Genomic DNA, 26,857 nt, shown 5'->3' with positions numbered 1-26,857 from the left:
TGATTATTTTAATATGTGTGTGTGTGTGTGTGTGTGTGTGTGTTATGTATTTTTCAAAATAATGCTAGTAAAATAAAACCATATATTTTATAATCAGTATAGAAAGCATGTGCCATTTTAGCTAAGTACAAAAACAATTATATTCTATGGAAGAGACATGTTACATATAAGAAATACAAATCAGCCTAAGAAAAATTAAAAGCCACCTTCCTAGTGGCTCTTTGAAATATGTGGTAGTTTGTTTCAATATTTTAAAAAGTGTAAATTGTTAACTTTAATATCAATGAAACAATAGATGAATAAGACTTTCTTATCTCAATGGCATCCAAAGATAAGAACATGAAGATATTGGGAGAAATAGCTTGTGAAATAAATGACATTAATAGATAAGTTTGAGCAGTTTATTATAGATTGTAGAATTTGTTTTACACTTTGATTAAAATGATAGCATTTAGTAATCTGAAATTATGCCATCTTTCCATCTTTAATACAGACATTTATAGACTATGTAACACAATACAATTAAACATTTCTGTAATATAGAGACATACATTTATTAGTATAATCTTAAGGCATAATATAGTATTAGGCAAGGATTCTAAGAGAACAGAACTGGCATATGCCAAAATGTTGTCAAGTTTGTAGATTTCTTTTTTTTTTTTTCACTGCCTCTCTTTTTAAATTCCTACCCCAACTTTAGAATTCCAAATATGAGAAATAAACACTTCTGTAGAAACATGTGATCATCATTTTTCAAGCTCTGATTTGTGCTGTTTCAGTGGCACATTGATTTCCTGGGAGACAATGTTCTCCATTTATCAGATATGTAGGGATATGTTAATATGAGCATGTTCCAGGGACCAGCAGTGTAGCTCCGTCTGATAGGGATGTTCAGCAGTTAGAGTGAGCATGAGTGCAGAGTCCAATCTCACATATCTAGCTGGGTTATGATTAACTTGCTTAATCTGCATGGAGAAATGTGTCTTTATACAGCTTCTTGTTGCTGGCTTAAATGTGGAAGTGATAGACAGCTATTCTGGAGTCAGAATTAGAATGCAACTACAGATGTCTATGCTTCCCCATTATGAGAAGTGGGCCATTTCTACAACCCATCATCATATACAATATTATATGGATACACAGTTTTCAAAGTACATCATTTATACATAGGAAAATAATCCAAACTAAACATGACATGACTGTTAAGTTTACATTTAGTTCAACATTTTACAAGGCATTGCCGATATCTTTTTACTGGTGGTTATTGAAGAAATAGAGTTTTTTTTTTTTATTATGGGTAGAATATCAAAATAGGTTTTCATAAAATATGGTGGAAAATAGACTATAAATTATTTGAATATAAAAGTTCTAACTTTTTAAAACTGTTTTTGCCTGGTGTATTTAAAAAGTGTAATCATTTCTTACTAAAATACACAAGCTGCATGTTAGAATCAGATGTACACATTTACCATCAAAATAAGTAACGTTACTTTTACTCATAACCAAATGGCAACATCTGACTTTACATCTTGGAACTCATTGTAGGTAAATGATCGTGACCGTCTCCTAAGATTTGTTGGTCTCTGAGGTCTTCCTTCTAGCAGATGTACGTAGATCTCAGATTTCAGAAAGCGTGTGTAACTGTCTTGTTCCATGAGCTGATAGACTCTGCTTTGAGCTGCATCAAAACTGTGGAGAGTTGGCTGTGTGATGCTCTTAGTAATTACTTCTTTGGTATGAAAATCAAGGTTAACCTGCATAAATAGGAAAAAAGGTAGAATCATACATGATCTAATACAATGTCTTTGAGAACATCTCATAATTTTACAGTGCTGGAGAGGCTATGATGTGTTTGGATACTGGGGTATTTCCTCCCCAGGTCTAAGGATACAGTGGTGTATTCTAGGGTGTTATGTGGCTTTCCTAACTCTTTGTTAATAGTTAGGCTTATTCTAACTCAGCACAATTGAATAATGCAATGATATCTTTCACATAATCAACACATTAACTCACTCTTTTTCACAGTGAGGAGCTAATGTCTCAGAAGTTAAAGTGTTTAAGTTATAAGTGCATGTCTGTGATATCAGTAAGACCTTTCTGTTCAAGCACCCATTTTTTAACATTTTTTCTACAAGCAAAAGTGTGACAACAGATGAATATGTCTTAAACATACAATACCCTTCAAATGATTTTGTTATACACCTGTTCATGTACTAAAACTATATTTTCAGGAAGCTATCCTGTTTTCCACTTTTGGGTAGCCATATAATCTGCTATACTTTTATATGAATAAATAAAGACCCTTTCTTGGAGCAACATGTCCATATAAAGAGTATTGCTTTATAGACTATGTAGTAGTTTCAATCCTAAAGATTTTCAGAGAGTTGTTAATATAATTATAATAATCAAGGTTTGGTTGACACCCTGTAGCACTATTGGACAGTAATGGAATCCTTAGCAGGTAGGTTCTAGTTCAAAGAAGTTAGGTTATTGAAGTCCTGCATTGAGGAGATACTGAGGAGATACTCTCTCCCTCAATCCCTTTCTATCTCCTACCGTCTCGTGCCTTCCTCTCTTTACTTAGAGCAACCATAAAGTGAGCAAGTTTCTCTGCTATGCATCTCTGCCATTACATATAGCTTTGCTATGTTACCCAAATCAACAGGACCTTATGTCTTCTGATATGTGAGACGAAACATTTTCTTTTCTTATTTCTTTAATTTGAATGATTCTAGTAGGTATTTGTTTCATAACCAAAAGGTAGAACTATAGTAATAATTTGTAGCTGAACAGTGAGAGAGCATATGTGCTACCCTGAAAGTAGAAACACTATATATTGAATACAGAATAAAAATATGAAACAATTAAATATTTTGTTGCAGTCGAGTAATATCTGCTAAACTCATAGTCAACTTACTGACTGACTATACCATAGAATCAACTCATTCACTTGTAATCAAAAGAGCAATTGTTTGTCCCTTGAAACACTGCCAAAGTAGAGTTATATCATTTGCCTATTAGATTTTTTCTTTTAGATTATCCCAAACTGATAAAACAATTCCTTTGGACAAATTAAACTTTATATAGGTGGATAAAATAAAATTATTTTAAAATTATATTTATTATTTGGGGGATATACATGTCACAGAATTGTGTGAAGAGAACATCTTTGGGCAGCTGGTTCCCTTTTTCTACCATGTGGGGTCTGGGCATTGAACTCAGGTCTTTGGGCTTAGAGATAAGCACCCTTAACCATCTTTAATGCCACTGGCAGTATAAACTTGTGAAGTCTTGCAAGTTTTTTAAATGGTGTATAACGTATTTGTTTGTCTTTATCACCTTCAGAAATCTTTAGTTTCTAATAAGCAGTTGTTTCTGCTAATGTAGTCTGTAAAGATTTTAGAAAGAAACAAATGTTGCAACTTTATTCACTCTTGGTCTAACTCTGAAGATTGACCTTATACTTTTAATCAATGATAATATTATGTTATATTATGTCAATAAGTACAAGTCTGAAATTAACCAGTTTCACTTTAACAAAATCTTCAGCTCTCTGGTAGAATGAATGTGGTAGCCAACCTGAAGAAAACAGACCCCATGAAAATGTGCTTTCAATCATCACTGTACCTCTTTTGGAGCATCATTCCGAATGAATTTCTCATATATTGCTTTGGCTTTCAGGCTGATTTGTTGAGGTTCCTTGCATTTCTTGAAATCTTCACAGGCTACCCAAAATTCAATGTTTTCCTCACTGAATTCAGTTTTAAGAAATCTAGTAAAAGCATCCAGTCCATCTACCATACCAAAAACAAATAATAATTTGTTACTATGATGCTCTACTTGATATTAAAATATATACAAATACTAACAGTAAAAGTTATTTTCCTTCTAATTCATCATGGCCCCACATATTTAACCAGTATGTGTGGGGAACATCATAGAAAAATATCTTTTTGAGAAAATGAAAGGACATTCTTTCTATGAAATAAGACTAAATCACACTTTGATCTAAATCCTTAAATATAAGAGTAAAAAGGACCATCTTGAATCGCTCAATTTACATCTCGAGGAGATTAGTCTATGACTTCTGATGCCTTTCTCTTGGATTCTATTCTGCACACTACCAGATCAGGCTTGTTGTACTGGAGACCCTCAAGTTCTCTTTCCATTGTCTCTACATTTCCAAGTTCCACACTGTCCTCTTTTCCCAAATTCACACTGTCCACCAAATTCACCCTGCCTGTGAGTCCTGAGCATGAACAGGCTTAAATTGTCAGGCCTTACATATTCCAGGAGACTTGTCATATGCTTAGGAGGAAATAATCCATGTTGGAAAGAGAATGAAAATAAGACATATTTAGTCTTATGTAATTGTAAAAATTTTGAGGAATATAAAATCAAATACTATCTTCTGAGTATTTTATTTTTTTGTTTTAAAATTAAAACAATAAGATACACTTGTAAAGTAGCAACATGACCTATACCATGTAAAAGTTTAAACACAAGAAGCTGTTTTTGTCCTTTTGCCTTGTTGCCCATACGTCTTTGGGACAGTCTATAAGTTATAAAAAATTACCTGGATTCAATATTATGTTTGCCTACCTCTCATGTGTCCTTAAGTGGATGTTCTTTTTCTTTATGCAATTCAGTTTCTCAATATTGAAAATTAAGAAAGTGTTATCTATTTCATTGGGCTAACTAGTGAAGTAAGTGTGTTGACATAGAATGCAAGAATGGTACATGGTAACTACTCCATCATGATGGTAGTGGTAGTAATGACAAGGTTGGTAATATTTGTGGTCATTGTCATTAATTTATGTTTAACCATGTAAAGCTTCTGTAGGTAAAATGTAACAAACCTCAGATTTAACTGTAAGACATTCAGAATTTTAACTTGTGTTTCTTCAACTACTTTGGTTATTCTTACTTTTTTCTGATCTATGAGATTTTTTTTTAATTGAGAATATTGACTGGAATTGGAGGATCTAAAGGAAAGGCACTATTATTGAAAAACAACACCTACAAAAAATGTTGAACACAGAAAATTTGAGTCATGCTTACCTAAAACTTTTTTTCCCTACCAGCTAGTGTTCTTGGTACCAAAAGGTGTGTGTTCCTTATGCTAACGTTGAGGGATACAAGATCACACTGTAAACTGAATTTGTGATAATTAAATAAAACATTGGGTTAAGAGGTAGTGCCAACAACTAATTGGCAAGAAGTAGCCATAGCGAGTTAGAGGGAATCTTGAAAACGGATAGATAAAAGCTCAGGAAATAGTAGGAAGGGGCTTTGAATATGGGTTGTTGGCTAAAGAGGAAGGTCAGCTGGTTGCTTTTCAGTCTCTCTGAACTAGCAGCTTTTCACCCCAGTATCTGACTGCTGAATCTTTACTGGTAAAATGGAAACATTAGAGACTTAGTTAAAAAGTACATTTGGCTGCAGTGGCAGAGGTGGTTCCAGTGGGACTTGCCTCCAGCTGAGCAGCAGGGTCCCTGATCTCAGTGCCAAGTTCAGTAGCTGAAACAGCAGTAAATTCAAGTGTAGCTGCTGTGCTGAATATAAACAAAGTGCTACCAAAGGAGAAATGTAAACACCAAGCTAGTCACATAACACTTTGAATCTACAACAGTGTTCTGCTTCCAAGATACGCTAGTGCAATGGTGGCACAAAGCTTGTAAGAGAATCAACCAATAATTGATTTGACTTAAGGTCAAACCGTAACTGTGGTGGTTTAAATAAAATGGTACCCATAGGTCCATAGGGAGTGGCACCATTAGGAAATAAGGCTTTGTTGGTAGAAGTGGATCATTAAGGGGTGGGCTTTGAGATCTCAAAAGCTCAAGCCTGGACATTATGACATTGTCACACCCTGCTTCCTGTATATTCGGATGTTGAACTCTCAACTCCTTCAGTACTATGTCTGTCTGCACCCCAACATGCTTCTTACCATTAAGATAATGGACTAAAGCTTTTAACTTTAAGCCAGCCTCAATTAAATGTTTTCTTTTATAAGAGTTTCCAAGGTCATGATGTTTCTTTACAGCAATAGAAATCCTAACTAAGACGACAAACAAAACACATAGTCACATATATGTAAATATAAAATGAATCATGCTAAATCTTCATGATAGCACTTGTATTTATATTTTCAGGACTGACAATTTGGTATTAGATATTAGGGGTACACGGGAGAGTTATGAGGTAATAAAGAAAGGGAAGGGGAAATGATGTAATTCTAATTCTCATAAATAAAAGTTATTAGTAAAATATAATTCACTTTTATAAGGTTTTAAAACACCTCATATCCATGTCCAGTGTCTGGTCAATTTTCTGAACCTGTCTCTTATATTTTAACTTTCTCTGTTCTCAAGTAAACTTCAACTAAAGAATCCAGAATGTTCTATTCCTCTATTTTTTCTTCAGTGCTACCTGATCCTATTTTTCCTAGTTTCTTCCTTTCTGGCAACATTGTTTTACTGAAAATTTCCTTTATTTCTGTGTTTTTTATACTTTTTGAACTTGCGGAAGAGAAATTAGATGTCACACAACTTCAGAAACAATGAAACTCTCTAGCCTAATATTATTAAAAGATTATATCACATCACAAGGAATTATCAAAAGAAAAATCTCCTGACTTCAAATATTCCTCCAGCTAGTGAAGTTTGTTTTCTTTTAACAAACATAAAATCTTTGATTAAATTTGCCATGTTTTAAACTCTGAAAGTTTAAACAATTGTCACATCAGTTCTATCAATCATAATTAATCATGAAAGAAAAACGTTCAATGATAAAAGGAGGCTAAAGGGACTGTTGACCACCATGCCTTCTCTAAAGAAGATAAAGGAAGAAATATGTTAATCTAAAGAGAAAAATAAACTAAAGAGGCTTCAAGAAAGACTAATTAAACAAAAACAGGACTAAAATAAAAGAAAATGACAAAATGTAATACATACCTTCCAGTAATAACTTTAAATATCAATGGACTCATTTTACCCATCAAACGACATAGGATAGAACACTGAATTTGAAAACAAATTCCCCCTTTTTGTTGCCTCTAAGAAACATACATTAGCATAACAAAGGAACAAGGGTTTAGAATTCAATAGGGAAGAAAGTATTCCAAGAAAATGCAACCAGGAATCAGTGGATATTGTTCTTTTAATATCTGACCAAATAGACTTCAAACCAATTGTTGTCAGATGAGGTAGTTACTTAGATAATGGTTACTTCATATTGATCAGGGGAATAACACATAAAGAAGAAATTACACTTGTAAATACATGTTTTCTAAATAAAATTCATACAGTTTTCTTAAGTATACACTACTAGATTTAAAATCACAGATTCGTTTCTATTTAGTAATAGTGTATAATTTCAGTACCATGTTCTAACCATTTGTAGATCAACTATACAAAACATGAATAAATATAATAACTTCTGGATTATATATCATCAAAAGTGAAATGGATATACCCAACATTTATAGAATATTCAACCTAAACACCAAAGAATACAGTTTCTTTTCATAACCTCATGGAATCTTTAAAAGAGACAACATTTTAAAACACTAGGGGATAAAACCAACCAACAAACCAACAAATAAAAAAACAAAACATATGAAATTGAGAAGCTAGTCTCCAAAACACCAAACAATCCAATTAAAAAGTGGGGTACAGAAATAAATAGATAATTCTCAATAGAGGAATCTAAAATGGCTGAAAGACACATAAGAAAGTGTTCAACATCCTTATCCATCAGGGAAATGCAAATCAAAACAACTCTGAGATACCATCTTACTCCTATCATAATGGCTAAAATAAAAAACACCAATGGTAACTTATGCTGGAGAGGATGTGGAGAAAGCTGAACACTCCTCCACTGCTGGCGGGATTGTTAACTGGTTCAGCCACTTTGGAAATCAGTATGGTGATTCCTCAGGAAAATGGGAATCAGTGTACCACAAGATCCAGCAATTCCACTCTTAGGCATATACCCAAAAGAAGCACGTTCATATAACAAGGACATCTGTTCAACGATGTTCCTAGCAGCACTATTTTTTTTATTTGAATTATAACCAAGATTATTTTACATGTCAATCCAATTTCCCTCTCCCTCCCCTCCTCCCCTACCAATGCCCCCCCCAACTAAAACCCTACCTATCACCTATCCTTTCTGCTCTATTTGTAGAAAGGTAACCCAGTCACAAAAAGACAAATGTGGTATGTAATCACTAATATGTGGATTTTAGACATGGAGTAAAAGATTACCTACAATTAGCCTACATTAGCCTACAATGCACACTGCCAAAGAAGCTAGTAAACAAGGAAGACTCTAAGAGAGACATCCATGGTCCCCTGGAGAAGGGGAAAGGGACGCGATCTCCTGAGCAAATTTGGAGCAAAATAGGAGGGAGGGAGCTAGGAGAATGAGAAGGGGAGAAAAGGAGGGGTGAGTAGGACATGAGGGAGCAGAAAGGTTGAGTTGGGTGAAGAATAGAAGAAAATAAGAAAGGAGATACTATAATAGAGGGAGACGTTTTAGGTTTACAGAGAAATCAGGCACTAGGGATATGTCTGGAGATCTACAAAGATGACACCAGCTAACAATCTAAGCAACAGAGGAGAGGCTACCTTAAATGCCCTCCCTGGATAATGAGATTGATGACTGACTTATATGCCATCCTATAGCCTTCATCCAGCAGCTGGTGCAAGTAGAAGCAGACACCCACAACTAATCAATGAACTAAACTAGAATCCAGTTTCAGAGAAGGACGACTGATGAAGAAAGGGTCCACCCTAGCATAGGTGTGGACTTTGGGAGTCCATTCCACATAGAGGGGTACTCCCTGAGCTAAGACACACGGGGGTGGGCCTAGGCCCCATCCCAAAGGATATGACAGACTCTGCTGACCATCGATGGAAGACCTCACCCTCCTTGGGGACCAGAAAGGATACGTAATAAGTAGGAATAAGTAGGGTCTTAGTTGGGGGGGTTGTGGTCGGTGAGGAGGGTAGGGAGAGGGAACCGGGATTGACATGTAAGACAATCTTGTTTCTAATTCAAATTAAAAAAAATTGAGAAAAAAAAAAGAATTTGAAATGACATCCTATTTTCTCTAACCAAAATGGAATAGAACTTGAAATTAACAGCAAGAGAAACTACAGAAAATATGCATACCCATAAAGTAAAGAACATACTATTGAGTGATGAATAGGTAATTACAGATATCAATAAGGGAATAAATAGGCCCTACAATCAAATGATAATAAAAACACAGCACACCTAAATATATGGAATACAATGAAGACAGTTCAAAAGGAAAGTTTATAGTGCTAAGTGTCTACATTAAAATATTAAATTGGAAATATTAAATAAACAACCAGATGGTAAAATTTCAGGCATTAAAATAAGAAACAAACACAAACAAAAACCAAGACCAAGACAATCCCCAAAACAATAGCTAGAGAGAAATATCGAAAGTTGGGTCAAAGTTAATAAAATAGAAATTAAACTTCTAAAAAAAGACCACTAAAATGAAGAGTTTACTTTTTTAATGTAAATACATTTGACAAATCCCTACTCCAATTAGAAAAATGACCCAAATTAATTAATTAGAGATGAAATGGCAGATATTACACCAGATACTAAGGAAATACACAAACATATTTAAAATTTTATTTCAATAAATTGTAAAATCTATAGGCATGTGACCAACTGAAATTAAACTAATATATAATGTAATTATTCAAACACATCAATGAGATAGAAGCAGCAATTAATTACCTCCCAACTAAAGAAATCCTATGGCCAGATGGATTCTTCCCCAAATTCCACAAAGAAGGAAGGAGCACTTCTGTACTGGCTGGTTATGTGTGTCAACTTGACACAAGCTAGAGTCATCAGAAAGGAAGGAGCCTCAAAGGAGGAAATGCCTCCATGAGATCCAGCTGTAAGGCCTTTTCTCAATTAGTGACTGATGGGGGAGGTCCCAGGCCATTGTGGGTGATGCCATCTCTGGGCTGATGATGCTGGGTTTTAAAAGAAAGCAGGCTGAGCAAGCCATAGGAAACAAACCAGTAAGCAGCTGCCCTCCACGGCCATTGCATCAGCTCCTGCCTTCAGGTTACAGCCCTGCTTGACTTCCTATTCTAACTTTGTTCAATAGTGGACTATGATCTGGAAGTGTAAACCGAATAAACCTTTTCCTCTCCAATCTGCTTTTTGGCCATGCTTATTTGCTACAGCAATAGAAACTCTAACTAAGATAACTTGTAAATTATTTTTACAAATCAGATGGTAACTGGTTACAGAGAAACCAGATAAAGACAGAGCCATGAGAAACCAAATAAAAACAGAGGCATTTGGACCTAGATAAAGACAGAGCCATATAAAAACCAATAAAACACAGAGCTTCATAGACTAATTTCCCCCATGAACATAGATGAAAAATTGTTAAGAAAATAAGTAAAAGCCAAGTTCAAGAACCATCCAAACAATCATGTAACATGAGCATGTTTTCTTCATTCCAATGAGGCACTGATGGTTTAAAATATGTAAATCAATGCTTAAGTTGATACGAAAAGGCATATGCCAAAATTCAACCTCCATGACAAAAACCCTACAGAACCTAAGTATGGAGGGGAAATATCTTAACATAATGAAGTCCATCTATAACAAAGTCACAAACACCATTATTTTAAAAGAGAAACAGTTGAATCATTTTTCTTCCTAAGATCAGGAACAAGGTAAGGGTACCTACTTATAATATTATTATTCAATATAATGATCAAAGTCATATCTAGAGCAATAAGAAAGGAGAAGGAATAAAAGAGATAAAATAGGAAAGGAAAATGTCAAAGAATTTCTACCTAGTAATGTCACGCATTTATAAATGAGATATCCCAATAACTTCAACAATTTTTTGACTGATAAACTCTTTTATCAAAGAGATTAGGTAGAAAAAAAAATGAATGACCCAAATCAGTATCCCTCCTATGTTCAAAAAACAAACATAATGAGAACTACTTAATAAATCAATTTCAACCATGATAGCCTAAACACATGTCAAAAAAACATAACAAAGGAAATAAAAGACCTATTTAGTCAAGACTTCAAAACTCGAAGGAAATAAACTGGAGAACACACAAGAAGATCGGAATCGGCCTGTGCTTATAGAGTGGTATGATTAATACTGAGAAATGGCCACTATTATCAGAGAAATCTATAGTTGAATGCAATTAGCATCAAAATTCCAATGCAATTTTTCAGAGGAGTTAAAACTAAAAACCATCTTACCCACTAAATGACCCTTGATAAGCAAAACAACCCTGAACAATAAAGATACCGATGGAGGTATCACCATACATGATTTAAATTATACCAGAGAGCTATAGTAGTAAAAATAGCACAATAGGAGGAGGGAAAAAAAAACACATGGACATTGAATAGAATTGATGACCCAGATATAAGTCTATGCACACTACCTGATTTTTGACAAAGATGTAAAAAATACATACTAGAGAAAAGACAGCACCTTTTAAGAAATGGTGTTGGGAAAATTGGATATCACCATGCAGAAGATGAAAGTTGATCCTTTTTAAAAGCTGAACAAATATCTCATTGTTAGAGGTGAAATTCTAGAAGAAAGAATACCATGTATTCTATGGGAATTAGGCTCAGGTAAGAACTTTGTAACTAGACTCAGTCACCAATGGAATAGGACCAGTAATCAAGGTTTGGGAAGGCATGGTATTAAAAATCTTCTATATTGCAAAACAAACTGTTCATTGAATTTAGAGGTGGCCTATAGAATGGGGGGAAATCTTTGCCATCACATTAGTACATCTGACAGAAGATTAGTGCTGTGGGATGATCTTTCTGTACACTGTGTATTCCTTTCATTCAAGGTTAGGTGGGATAATCAAACTGAGAACTCAGATGAGGAGGGGGAGAGTTTGGATGCCAACCAGCCTCCAAACAAGCAGGACATATGGAAAATGAGGTAACAAGGCTTGAGCCATGTAGTAAAACATAAAAATATGGGTTAATTTAAATGAAAGAGTTAGCTAGTAATAAGCCTGAGATAGTGGTTATTCATTAATAGTTAATATAAACCTCTGGGTGATTATTTGGAAGCTGCTACAGGACAGGGCAGGACAGAGAAACCTCTGTTTACATGTTAGTTTTAGGCTCAGCTTTTAGAATGTTATTTGTATGTGTGTGATTTCAGCACTGACCACTTGGTGTTTGATAGCTAATGAAGGGGGCTCTTCCTTGGGAAGGACTACTTCTCTTGCTCTCAACATTTCTTTTCTTTTTCTTTTTTTATTTCAATGATTTTAATTTTAATTAGAAAGAAGTTTATTTTACATGTTAATCCCAGGTCCTCCTACGACCCCTCCTCCCCTGCCCTCCCAACTAACACCCTACCTATCCCATACACTTTCTGCTCCACAGAGAGGGTGAGACCTTCCCTAGGGGATCTTCAAAGTCTGTCATATCCTTTGGGATAGGGCCTAGGCCAACCTCCTTGTGTCTAGGCTCAGGGAGTATCTCTCCATGTGGGATGGGCTCCCAAAGTCCATTTCTATGCTAGGGATAAGTACTGATCCACTACAAGAAGTCCCATAGATTTCCAAGGTCTCCTCACTGATATCAGTCTAGGGACCAAGAGCTCTCCCTTGTTCCAGTCAGCTGTTTCTGTGGGTTCCATCAGCCTGGTATGGACCCCTTTGCTCATCTGTCCTCCTTCTCTGCAACTGGATTTCAGTTCATTTCAAGGTTTAGCTGTGGGTGTCTGCTTCTACTTCCACCAACTGCTGGATGAAGGCTGAAGGAAACGGTGTTATCAACATTTGTTAGTTGCCTGTAATTCTTTTTCCAAGATTCGGGTCCCATTTGATATTCTCCTTTTATGTTAGCATGTTTATTGGTGTCTATGTTCAAACATGATTTTAAGGAATATTAAAACAACAACAAGAAATTGACAAACCAAAGTCACATCACATAAAAAACAAAATTGTTTGATTTTTTAACGATGGATGAATATAATAGTCAAATATGATAATCTCTTTGAGAAATTAAGCTTAATCAAAATCTGTTGTTAGGAAATGTTTTCTCTGTACTCCAATTTCATGCTTGAGAATCAAATTTTTTACTTCATCTTGACATCTCTTTGGGGTATATGAAAAGGTGGAGAGTTTTCAGTGATACCATTATTTCTAAATCTGTTCTTTAGTTGAAATTCTTTTAACTAGTTTTCTACTAATATGTGGATCTTTGTCATTCTTACACAGTGACAGAATCACCTTTGAGAGTATGAATATTTTCCCAGAAGTACACCATTTTCTCTAGCATATCACTGGGATCTACTTAAACATGTTCCAATTCTATAACATATTCTAAACACAGTCAATTCACCTATTAGAAATACTTATTTCTATTCAAGATTTCCTACTCAAAAATATTAATTTAGTGAGAAATTATTTTTTGTTTGTACTTTATTTTTTATTTCTTTTATTTTTCATTAATTAGTTAATTGTATATGCCTGCTGCAGTTTCCCCTCCCTCCTCTCCTCAGAGTGCCTCCTCCAAACTCCCCCTTTGTTGCCACCTACTAATCTACTTCTCCATTTCTTTTAGGGCAGGGCAGGTCTCACATGAATATTAACAAAACAAGGCATGGCAAATTGCAGTAAGACTAAAGTAACTCTCATGTATGAAGGCTGAGCAAGGCAACCCAGTATGAGGAGTAGGATCCCAAAAGACAGTAAAAGTTGGAGACAACCCTGTTCCCACTCTTCAGAGTCCTACAAGAATATCAAGTAACACAGATATGATATATATTCTAAGTGCCTAGGTCAGTCCCATGCAGGCTCTCTGTTTGTTCAGTTTCTGTGAGCCCCTGTGATCTCCATGATTCTGACTCTGTGAATTTTCATGTCCTATCCTTGACCCCTCTGGCCCCTACAATCCTTTCTGCCACTCTTCTGCAGGATTCCCCAAGCTCCACTTAATGCTTGACTGTGGATCTGCATCTGTTTCTATGTTAATTGCAAACTATGTTGCAAGTGTTCTAGGTAATAGAATTCAATAGTTTAGTATTCAGAATATCCCCAAAAATAGAAAGAAATATGATAATGGTTATTAAACTAGGTGGAAGAAGAAGACTTTGTTTTATGAACACATTGCAGAGTGAAGATAAATAGTAAGATATTTGATAAAATTACATCTTTATCAATGATATCATATTCAAATGGACTAAACAGAACCATGATACACAAATGATTATGATGAAGATAAATGATGAATAAAAAGCAGAAGTTCAGCCTAGAAAAGCAGAATATCATATTTGTAAGTTAAAATGACTTCAAATCAGGAATATTTCCATCTCATAATTATCAAATGCTCAGTCACAGAAATATAAAAATATCCACAGTTTCCTATGATCGAGTAGACAATGACAGTATACAAAACTTACACATATAAATTTTTCAATAAATGAACATAAGTGACAGTTATAGAAAACCTAACAATCAACACCAAGTGCATAGGGAAGATTATTCTGGCATATTAGAATCAGAAATGCAACATGAGCATAACAGTTTCCAAAGGGTTTGTATTTTAGGACTGGTTAAGTTAATGATAAATCTCTGCTTATCATGTACAAGTCTATGGGTTTGACTCAAGTGATGCAAAAATTTTCTTATCTGGAGATATGCAACCAGACATAAACAAAGGAACCCTAATGGCATGACTTGTTAAGGATATAAGGTGGGAAGACTAACCAGGTAGATACGAGCTAGTCAAGAGACAGGAGAAAGAACAGATTTGTATTTCTTGTTTTGCTTTTGAAGCTAGAGGATGGCAGACAAGAACCAAGAAATGTGTTTAATTCTGAAAGGTGAGATTTTACTTCATTTTCAGGAAAAGAACAAAGATCTTAGTATGAAACTATGAATAATTGGTCAATGACCCAAATGAGTGATAAAGAAATTTCCCCTTTTATTCTCCAGGAAGAATGATTGCCTAATGACACTTTGATTTTATTGTTATGGACCCTATACTAGGCATCTTAACTGCAGAACTCTCAGAACGGATTTGGGATTAAGTTATCACTGGTTTGGAGAGTTGTTGCAGCAAACACAGGAAACAATTAAACCCCGAAATTATCCTTTGTATGTCCACATTTGTTTTCCAGCATGTGGGATTTATCTGTATTGTCATGTTCCATATGTGTTTAGATTTTATGTTGCAATTAATCTTTCTAATATATTAGAATTATAAGAAAAAGACCAGAAAGACTTCAGCATTGCTAAGCAGTCGAGCAATGGAAGGCTTCTCTGCATTCATGACAAAAATGTGACATAGTTTCTGTACTTCTTCCATTGAGATTTCACTGGGCAAGCAAGGTTCAGCTTTTCTGTTTTCTGTAGAAAAATGACCCTGAACAGCAAATGTTGGTAATTACATGTTAATGAAGAAATTATGGCCACCGGGGTGGTGGCATCTGCCTTTAATACCTGGGGAGGGAGAGGCAGGCAGATCTCTGTGAGTTCAACACCAGCATGGTCTACAAGAGCTAGTTCGAGGACAGCCTCCAAAGCCACAGAGAAACTCTGCCTCAAAAAACCAACCAACCAACCAACCAATCAACCCCAACGTATGGAGGAAATGAAAGACTAGACTAAAATTCCTTGAGGAGATATTTTGGAACCAAAAGGCACATGCAGTCCTTAAATGCTGTGAGATTATTCAACTCAAAAACAACTTCCATTTGCAGGCTGACTGCTCAGCATTTTTTGAATGGGTCAGCGAACTGACCACAGAGAAGCAGCCCGTAGGGTCAAGTGAGTGATATTTAGTTGCTCTTTTGGCTTTGCTAACTCATTCAGTGCAAAATTTTATAGACTTATTTTTCATACTGAACAATGCGCTTTTCTCAGAATGTTCAAAGGAAAAATAAATGGACAAGATTCTTGAATTTTTATGAACAGTACATTATATCTAAATATGGAAAAATATATGTTTCCATAGCAAAACTGATTTGTCTTTCTTAATATTTTTAAATCTTAACAGCTATCAAAATGAACTAGCAGAATCAGAAGTCCTGCTTTTACTGTGGTTGACTAGCATGTTAGACCTGTTGCCATAATGTTTCTTCAGTGTTCTTGCATGAATTCCTTCCTTATTGGAGACTTAGTTCCTGGACTTCTATGCAGAAGTTTGTGTCACTATTGTTGTCTAAGGGTTACTTCCTTTATTAGTAAATACCTTCTTTCAATACTTCAGATGACAAAGGAAAGCAAGTGATAACTTTAAAAATAAGTGGCAGAACATTGTTCAGCTACTGGTTGCTAACAGAGGGGAAATTCTTCCTTTTTTTATCTGTGTGACTAAAACCATCTTTGTCATGGTATGGTCTCCATCTTCTGCTATGATGAACTTGAAAGAAAAATAAGAAGTGAAAGGCAAAGCACGCTTGTGACTGCTAAGTTAAAGCTAAATTTGAAATGTGGGACCCATCTCTCCTGTAAAGGGAAAAATCACTAAAAAAGTACAACCCAAGAATCAAATGGCTAGAACTGAGGTCAAAGCCTCTACCCCATCCTGTGATCAGGGTTAAAATAAAATCAACCAACCAATCAATGAACCAACCAACCAACCAATGGACTAACATCTTCAGCACGTAGTAACAAATATTTGGTACTATGGAAAGTTTCTTTTTGTTTGTTTTTTTTTTTACCCCATACTTCCCTTTTGAATTTCTAAAATACTTGGACTTTTCTTCCAAATCAATTTCCATTTTTCTTAGACTTGACTTCTTTCGAAACATATAGGGTCTTTGTATTTTCTAACAAAATTCTTATTTCTTATTGTAGCTCAATGTGGTGATATACTTATCTGAATAGTTGTATAAACTCAGTTTCTATAGAAGCTTTTCAAACATATATTAGAAAGTAATTGGAGTCAAGACCAAAATTGATTTTGAGAACATTTCCATATAATTTTAATTACTAAAAATTATAGAATATTCATATGGAAATGTACCCTCTGAAGTTATTAAAAATGTATAGCTGGTTATTATTCTCTTCATGTCACATTTTCTATCTACTCTTTTATGTAATAAAAAAAGGTTTTTATGTTTCTTGTCCCCACTTATTCTTTTCTTACAATTTAAATACAAATGGACTCTAAGTTGGTAAAAATCAAATGCCTGTCATAATCTACCAGTAAAATTTTATGTTCCAAAATGTCTAGCTTGGAAATAAGAAACCAAATATTTGTTCATTTGGTTTTTAAGCAGTTACTCTGACCTCAGTAAATAATCAATACATTTTTTTCAAATTATCTTTCTATTTGTTTGTCATGTGGAGACAGACTGAACACTTGAAGCATTGATGTTATCAGTATGTCAGTATTGTCTTCATTTCAGAACACAGTCATTAATTTTCATATTAATAGTTTCAATTATAACAACATATTTGTAATGATATCTAAAAAGTATTGTCATGAATCATTTATCTAAAATTCTTATTAAATGGAAAATAATCTTTGATCCATTTTAATTGAGAGCTACCTAATATGAACTTGATGTCTGTATTAGGCATTCAGATGCAGCAATATTAATTATAGCAAAAGTTCTGAGTAATTGCTGAGGACTTGAAGCACTGCTGTATTCCTTTTGTTGTTATGATTTTATTTACTTTCTTAGAAATCATACATGATTAAACCCTGTGTGTTTATAGATGAAGTGGATGTCAGACTAATTTGCTCTGAAAGGAGAGCATAGGAGCTTGCACTTGGGCTTATTTTATATAATATTATGTGACTCAAGCCAGTAAGTGGTCATGAAGACAATGAAAGTTTGCCAGTTGATTAATATGGAAATTAGCAGACAGAACAGACATGTGTGTACTAAGGACAAAGAAAGGACAACTGAAGAGTCATTTGTTCTGTTTGGACTAGCAGGCAGAATCAGCTTGCATTATCTTTTAGTGGAAGTAGTCTAGTTATTTCACATATAGTCCTTCACTAGATCACAAAGAAGGCAGTTTGGCTCTGTCACCTGTTGTTCTCAGATACAATACACAAAAGCTCTTTGTCCCTTTGATTAGTCTCAAACTTATATAAATATTCAAAAGTAAGTGACAATGATGTCAAGGAAGGTCCTGGCTGGGTGTGCTATGAGTGCTCATGCATAGCATGGTCACTTAAGTGAATGGCTTTTGTGACATAATAATATAATAGAAACGGATAGGAAAAACACTTGTCTGTTTTTAAATTTGAGTAAGTGTGTTTAACTATTATATGCAAGCTCAGTTAGAAACTTTGAACATCCCGTTCCTCTTACAGTGCTAGGTTAGACCACAATGGAAATTCTTTCTCAGAGGCAGCAAACTGAAGCAGCTCCCACAAGTAAGAAGTGGTGAGTGTAGCTGCCACAAGTGGTTGATGGAACTTGTGACCAGAATTAACACTGGAAGAAGCTGGATCCATGTCACACAAATATCAAATATTTACATCCAATGTTTCTAAGTTGAAACTCTCGTATCTGTTTTAATATATTTCGGATGTGAAGAAACCAAATGAAACAAGTCAAGAAACTCTGAAGCTGGAAGTCTAGGCACAGTATAAAATCCTAAGCATCATATCGAATGATTTCTCCTTTAATATATAGAGTTCATGGTTTCCTTTGAAATAATGATTTAGGAATGTGATCCATTTTTAGTCAAAGGTGGACTTTTAAAAGTTCTAACCTTTAGCTAGAAAACTGTTGACATTTTTTTTAAAAAAAAACTTAATTTTTTTATTAGTTCAAGTTAGGAACAAGCTTGTTTCACATGTCAATCCCTTCTCCCTCTCCCTCCCCTCACCCCATCCCTCCTCCCCCACCCCGATGACCTACCCCCCACCCCATCCACCCTCCACTCCCCAACTTTGGTTATTGTGAGCCAAACATTTATTTCTGTGAGACATTAGAGCTCCTTATTGTATAGAAAAATGATAGAAACAGAAATTTAAAGAACAACTTGAAAAACCACATAATGGAAAATAAAAGGAGAAATAGTCATTGCTTTCTCCCAAAGTAAAGCATGGGTTTCCTTGCTGCCCCTACTCAAATTCTGCAACTATTATTTGTGGTGATATATTATGTATGATTTAATAAAGATTGCCACAAGTATCAGAAAGCAAAGCCAGCCACACTAGCTAGCTGGAGAAGCTAGTCAGTGGTGGCACACACCTTTAATCCCAGGACTCAGGAGTCAGTCTGATGGATCTCTCTGAGTTCAAGGCCACAGCGGCATACACAAGAGTGAAGAGTAACAGATACTACACTTTCGATCCCAGCACTAGGGAGGTGGAGACAGGAGAATATGGCTGGGCAGAGAAAGGAACATGAGGAGGAGAGGGGAATTCAGAGCTATTGCCTCTGAGGATTTATGGAGACAGGATTGCTATTTCAGTTTGGTAGAGGTAAGATCTACTGGCTACACTGTTTTGCTTCTCTGATCTTCAACTTGAAGCTTGAAGCTCAATATTTGTCTCTGGGTCTTTTATGTTTCACGTTACAAATATTTTCCACAGTTTATTCATTTCATATCTTTAAATCTAAGGAGTAGTGACTGGTATATTTTGTTCTTTTCCTTACGTATTCCAGGTAATTTTCAGCAAGATATTTATTAGAGCCACTGATAAAGGTATAAATTCTCTAATCATGATAAAAAGAGTTCAACATATTGTGACTATTGCAGTGACCAGGAAAGGGGAGTTAAAATAAACAATTAAGTATTTTCTAATTGATTGAGACCCCTCTTGCAGAAGGTGCCATTCTATTTCAATTCCCGTGTACAACTTGTCTATCTATATGCCAGAGTCACTTACATATTCTAGGTATGAGCCTACAAAACTGAAAAACTGCTGATAAGGTTTTATGTCACTTAAACAGTCTCTAACGGTAACCTGGTTCTCTTTACATGCTTGTCTTCTCATCTAAAACAGATACTGCATCTTCCGCTTAAGAGGGAGAAAACCTAGAAAAGTGTTGGCTTGTCCTTTTCGTTTTCATCTTCTTACTCTAAATATTTGCACACAATCAGTATCTCAGCAAGATCATCGAATTTCCTTCCAACATGGTCCTTACCTCTGTATATAAGTTTTATTTGAAAAGTCCTTGCAGGTACTCCGTTGATGAGATTCTACATTTGTCTCCATCAGAGGTAGCTTTCCAACATAAGTTTCCCAAAGCGTGGCCTTGAATTGAATCTTTTCAGTGTTTTGCTCATTATTATCTGAACTACTTAATGTTTTTATTATATCAAGATATTGGCTTTATATAAACACACATATATATGTGTACGTAACATATCTATATACACAGTACTTCACTTGCATTATTTCTTATATAATCATATTCATGGGGATAAGACTCACTTTTAAAATGTGGTAAATATTTGAAATTAATGATATGAAGGGAAGACTACAATCTGATATTTTTTATATGTGAGTACATTTTGACTTACTAAACAGCATTTGTAAATTATTAAATATATACATGTAAGTATAGTTTTTATGATTCATTTTTAACTTCAGATAAATTTCTAATAAAGATTTAGAATAAATATATCTGAACATTTTCATAGAAACAAATAAGTAACAAAAGTTGGATACTATTGTGTTAAAATTTGCAATATGTCATTGGTTCATTCAAATAAAAATTTATTTTAGAACATATTTTTATTTATGAAAGGTTTTGATGCTCCCAAATTGTTTTAATGTTCTCTACATTTGATTTTTTTCTACCACTAATTTCTTATATTAGCATGATACATAATAACAATGAACCTATTTTTATATGTTAACTAACGTCTTTCCCATATGCACATTTCATTGGATTTAACTTTTCTATGTGTTTAAAATTAATTTTAAAATTAAACTAGGAATAAGAAAATCACTGAAGTTGTACTGTAGAGTTTGTTTAGCATTTCAGAAAACTGGCAGGTCCTGCAGAGAACCCAGGATCTCTTCTAAGTACCCACATGGAGGCCCACAATAATCATTATCTCCATTCCTAGAGTATGGAAGCCCTATTCTTAGACATGTAGTATATATATATATATATATATATATATATATATATATACAGGCAAAACAAACACATAAATAATAAAATAAATAAATAGAAACAAATCTTAAAATTATAATTATTCAAACAGCTCTTAGATAATCCAGGGATATTTTTCTTTTATTTGCGTGTGTCTTCTCTGCTTTTTTTTTTTCCTCTGCTGATTTTAAGTTACAAGCTGCAATAAAGAAATATTTTTGTTTTTAATTCCCTTAGTTAGTCAGGCAATGTAAAGTCTTAAGCCTAGACTTCCTGCCTGCTTGGAACTTCTCTTTCATTTTGTGCAGCAATTGAATTACTATGAATTTTGTGGAACTAGAGTCAACACTTGTTATTCTATGATTCTGTTGCTAAAGCTGCTATTTAGTCTATGCTGGTTTTCATAAGGGCTCATTTTATGAAACAATGTAATCAGATTCCTCTTGCACCTCTTTTGATATGTAACTTAATTCCGCATTTTACTAAATATAATCATTCATTACCTTTATATAGATATGGAATAATGAGCTTAAGTAAACAATCCATTTAATCCCAGGGAAATTATATAAAATTTAAAGACAGGGGTCTTTCTTGTATGTGCATATATACTTTTACATAGGTTCACTTTTCAACAATTTGTATCATTATTCTTTCCCCCCACATAGTGCCAAATTACTAGAAATAGACTGAGTTTAGTATTATAACCAAGAGTATTTTATGTAATCATTTGAAGTTTCATAATTTAGTGTTACAATTTTCATGATGATGAAAAATGATTGGATCAGTAAAGTAGTACTAGCAGTACAATTTGTAAATTTATTATAATTATTTTGTACTTTGGCCATAAGACATTATTTTAATATGTAAGTAGGTGAGTGATGATTGTGTAAAATTCACATTACTTCCTTTTAACTTCACTTGTGGGTAGCCTACAGCATGTTAATATTTGCACCATGAGGGGAAAAATAGCATCAGACTGAGTTCATCTTGTTTGATTTTCAGTATTTGGAAACAGGAACTACAGAATGTGAGGCGAGGACTAATCCATGCCCTTAGTATTTCTTCACTTTGGATAACAAGGTCATGATGAAATTGTTATATAGCAATTTGTTAATTAGAGTAACAAATTCAGTTTAAAAACTACTTCCAGTTGAAATTTAAGACCCCCTTTCTTTGCTTATAAACTACTGGAAATTGAAAAACATCGTTTTAATGTGATAATTACTATAATTCTTTTTTGCAGCAATCATTTATATTTGTATAGATGCCACTATTTCTTGGTTTCTTATTCATCATGCCATTTATACTTTTTAAATCTGTTGCTTTGGGAAAAAGAAAACAATAAGTAAGCTTAGAGTTGTGGGAACTGAAAGCCAAAGTGATTATACAGGATAACTAAGATTATACAACATAACTAAGATGTTACAGAGACATATCATCTCTCACAGGAACTCCTACATAACTTTTCTAGAAACAAAATAGTTTTAGTATGTAGGCTCTTAATGTTTTTCAGGGTACCTGTTCCTGTGAAATTCCAGAGATGAAACTATTCATGCCTACTTCTAATAAACCATCACTCAATTATAAAGAAGAATCTTTCTTTAAAATAATTTTCATTAATGAACATTGAAGAGTAGTGTGCACAAAATGTTAACTGAAATAAAATTCTAAAGCAGAAATATTTTATAAGTTGGAAATATGAAGGATATTGTATGTGTCTGAAGTAAAATATTGACAACAAAAAAGTGAAGATGATCTTCCACACAATGTGTAAAATACAGAGTTAATTTAGGTATGCATCAACAGGGGTGTGTGTAAGAAAGTGTGGTAAGCCTTTAGAATGGAATATTGTGTATCCTACAAATAGGATGTAGTCTTTGAATATGTGGCAATATGGGTGAAATGAGAAGATGTCATGTTGAATAATCCATGTATAAAGACAGGAGCTTTGTGTGCGATATAAACAAGTTTATCTCATAGAAGTAGAAGATTGAGTTGTGGTCACAGCACACTAATAGAAATTGAGCGAGTGTAGAGAATAAACAGACACTAAGACTAATCTATTACACAGAAATAGAAGATACCGAGAGTTTACAGATTGAGTGTAAATTTATTTAAGTTGGATGATAGCGACTTATATGTTTTGTACATAGAATAGGGTGATGATAACAATAACTTCTTGTGTTTATCAAAGTATTGGAAGAAAATATTTTAATAGTTTGAATCAAGGCATCATATAGCCCTGAAGTAGGCTGAAGACTGACTTCAAACCTACTGTGTAAATTTGGCTTGTAAATCTGATACTCCTGTTTCTAACTCCATAGTACTTCGATTATAGGGTGTGACACCGGGTCTGGCACACAAGAAATCATTTAAATGTTAGCAATAAACAATGAAAATATTTAGCATTATGCATATGCTAGGAAATGAGGAAATACAAGGGCTATTGCTTCTTCCTAGTTAGTGGTGAAAGAGGCAGAATTTCTGGCATCCTCTCCAAGTTTCCCTGGTCATGAGAAACATTTCTTCCAGCACACACAAGAGCAAAGGGAGGCCCCCCGGATCTGCCATGGTCAAGTGTAAAGTGGTTTGCTGTCCTGTTTATGGAGTAGTCTGGGGAAGGAGCATGGAAGTGATATTGTTTCAACGAGGAAAGGAAGATGCAGTATTAATGAGTGGGCAAAGAACAGCTCTGGCTGAGGATGCCTCTGTGTCTAGTCTTGACAGAGTTTAACTTTCACAGTGGAACAGTTATGTAAGGAAAATAAACTCTGTGTTTTTCCATTAAATAGTAAGTGCAAATTGTTGACTTTGAAACTTGAGAAAAACGATGGACTAAGTTAAAAAACAAGTTTGTATAAACTTTAAGTACAAATCTGGGCTGCCTGCCCCTGACCCAAACTTGAGGTTGAAGAATCAAGCCTGTTGAATCTGCCTCTTCCCACAACCAGCACACAAAACTCAGCATTGGTAATCTCCTAATTATTAGCTTCTTTATGAGATTCTGCCTTAAAAATAGATCCATATATGCTGGGCGTTGGTGACACACACCATTAATCCTAGCACTCGGGAGGCAGCGGCAGACGGATCTCTGTGAGTTAGAGGCCTGCCTAGGCTACAGAGCGAGTTCCAGAGCAACCTCCCAGACAATTCAGAAACCGTGTCTCAAAAAACAAAAAAAGACATCTCTCTCTCTCTCTCTCTCTCTCTCTCTCTCTCTCTCTCTCTCTCTCTCTCTCTCTCTCTCTGCACATATAACAAAAATTTGTGCAAAAATTAGGTCATAAAATTGAAAAAGAGCAATGAAGAGCCACATGGTAGTGCTTGTAAGGAGGAAAGAGAAATAATGTAATTATATCAAAAAATAAAAGAAATAATTAAAATGGATATATTATAGAACTACCTATATGAATCTATAGGAATTTTCCTAAATGCTAACTTCATGAGGATTCACAAAATGTCTACCACAGAAACAACTTCAAATTTTTGATTATTAAAAATAAAATAATGCAGTTTAATATATTAGACATACTTTTAATAAAACTAATTTTTCTTTCAAATATCAGGAAATTTAGAAGAAAAATTTATATGCTGTAGTTGTTAACTAAAGAATAAAGAAATAAAGATTTCACCAATAATGAGTAACTCTGAATAAGTAAGAATATTAAAAATATGTTTTTCTTTAGCTGCCTACTCTTTTCCTTAGTTAACCCCATTGATTAAAATCTGATTACTGCAAATTACTTACTGATTTATAAACAACTGATAACTACTTGCCTTTTATAATTGCAGGTATCTATTCTTAATACTTTATTAAGGAGTAAGGGATTGGTGAAAATACCACTAACCTCTGTGAGAAAGCAGTTTGTCAAATGATTCGGCCCATTTTACTGCTTCTTCAGGGGAGACTCTGTGCAGAAAACAAAAGGTTTGATCATGAAGTGAGCAGCATGTTCACTTCTTAATCTCTGTGGCCGCTCTGCAGTCTGCACTCTCCACTGATACACCGTAGGCTCTCTCCTTCTAATTTTGTAAGCCTAGATCAAACTGGCAGTGCAATCTTCAAGATCAGTCAGTTTTCTTTTGGAGTTTCCTCATTGAACAGGCCTTCCCAAAGCATCAAAATTGTTTTAGTTTTTGAGTAAAAATAGTCATGTATTAAGTAAAAAACATAAAAAAGAGAGAAACCAGTTTGAGAAGGAGAGAGATAGAGAGAGCAGAGACAGAGACTGAGACAGAGAGATCAGGTAAACTACATTTTAAAAATCTTCGGCAAATAAGAAAGCATAAACTATATCTTTACAAGTCATTTCTTTAAAAGAATGCAATTTCGTTGAGTCTGTAACTAAAAGGTGCTGGGTTTTATTTGTTTGTTTGCTTCTTTCTTTTTTCTTTTTTTTCTCTCTCTCTTTCTTTAAATGCATGGAGTTTGGTGATGTTTCAAGACTGTAAGATAACCTATTTTTTATATGATTGGAGATGCCAATAAAGGGTAAAGTGAAATATTATTATATATTTAGCTAAACATATTCAAAATTTGAATAATTGCAAGCTAATATGTAAGGCTAATTTTATTTTTGAGTTAAGAAAATACTCAATCAAATTACAAATATCCTTTGTATATTCCTTGTATACATATATCCATAAGCTATTTTCTTGAAAACTTCTGAGGAAATAGATAAATAACCTTTTCTGGTGGCAAATTTACAGTATTTAAACACTGTAATAGTTCATCAATTTATGGGCTATAACATGTATCATTTAAAATGGACAGGTCCCTATCCACTCCTCCAGAGGGGTAGATTGAAGCAGGAGGAGGTTAGCAGGAGTGGGGGGAGGAGTGGGAGGGAGAACTTTAGTTCTAATGTAAAATAAAATTAAAAAATAAATAAAATAAAACTCTTAAAAGTTCATGTAATTATTTGATTAGGGTTATGAAAGTGGCTGAATCTTAGAACTATTCATTGTTATGGGAACTAAAATGTTGGACAATGTTCATGTTGCTATGTAATTTTGAATAGCATATTTATTCTTATTTTTTCCATAATAGTAAATTACCAAACCAGAAAAGGATGCTCACAAGGAATTCATGTTCCCCACCTTGTTTCTTTGGCCAACAGGGCAGATCTGCTGGTGGGAGTCTCCCCATGGAAGTCAGGCCTCTGTAGAAGAAGACTTAGTCTATTTCTTTTCTCTTTAGCTCTGTGAAAACAATAATACATTCAGGATAATTCTGATGTTATAGAAGTCTTATTTAACCTGTGCAATAAATTTGGAATTGACAAATAGCCACCTTCATTCAGAAATGCTGATTCTTTTACACATGAGTTTTACTTAAATAGTAAATAGAGGAATTACCATGGAGTATACCACATACAATTCTATTTTACTTAGGCAGTCAAGTATAGGATAGCCCATTTTATTAATGTGGCTAAAATTGTTAACCTTTTAAAAAATGAAGCTAAATTAGTCTAAATGTTTATTCCCAATAATTTAAAAACTAATAAAGCTCCTCCATTTGCAGCACTGCATCAATATATTTTCAACAAAGTATTTAAAAAGCCAGAGCTAACAAATATTCCTTAATAATGCATTTAAAGCACAAGGACGACTTAAACATTTCTAATTTTACCTGATTTTGGTCTCGATGCCTGTTTCTTCTTTTCCTGACCCATGCATTAGTTTGAAAAAAGTTTTCTCTTTTGACTCACACATATTCAAATGAGCAAAGAAAACCAGTGACATTTCCAT

The 26,857-nt window shown here is 34.3% G+C and overlaps 1 protein-coding gene across 1 annotated transcript; it reads right to left on the bottom strand.

Moving 5' to 3' along the window:
* Positions 1-1,496: 1,496 nt before the first annotated feature.
* Rgs18 (regulator of G protein signaling 18) lies at positions 1,497-26,857 on the bottom strand. The gene is made up of 5 exons (XM_027417418.2): positions 26,739-26,857; positions 26,207-26,308; positions 24,955-25,016; positions 3,628-3,794; positions 1,497-1,754 (listed from the first exon to the last, which is right to left on the bottom strand). The coding sequence occupies exons 1-5, from the start codon at positions 26,855-26,857 to the stop codon at positions 1,497-1,499; spliced, it is 708 nt and encodes a 235-aa protein (XP_027273219.1).

The sequence above is a fragment of the Cricetulus griseus genome, chromosome 5, assembly GCF_003668045.3.
Source record: "Cricetulus griseus strain 17A/GY chromosome 5, alternate assembly CriGri-PICRH-1.0, whole genome shotgun sequence".
Lineage (NCBI taxonomy): Eukaryota > Metazoa > Chordata > Mammalia > Rodentia > Cricetidae > Cricetulus > Cricetulus griseus.
The sequence above is the reverse complement of the archived record's forward strand: the minus strand, read 5'-3'. Positions and strand labels throughout refer to the sequence as shown.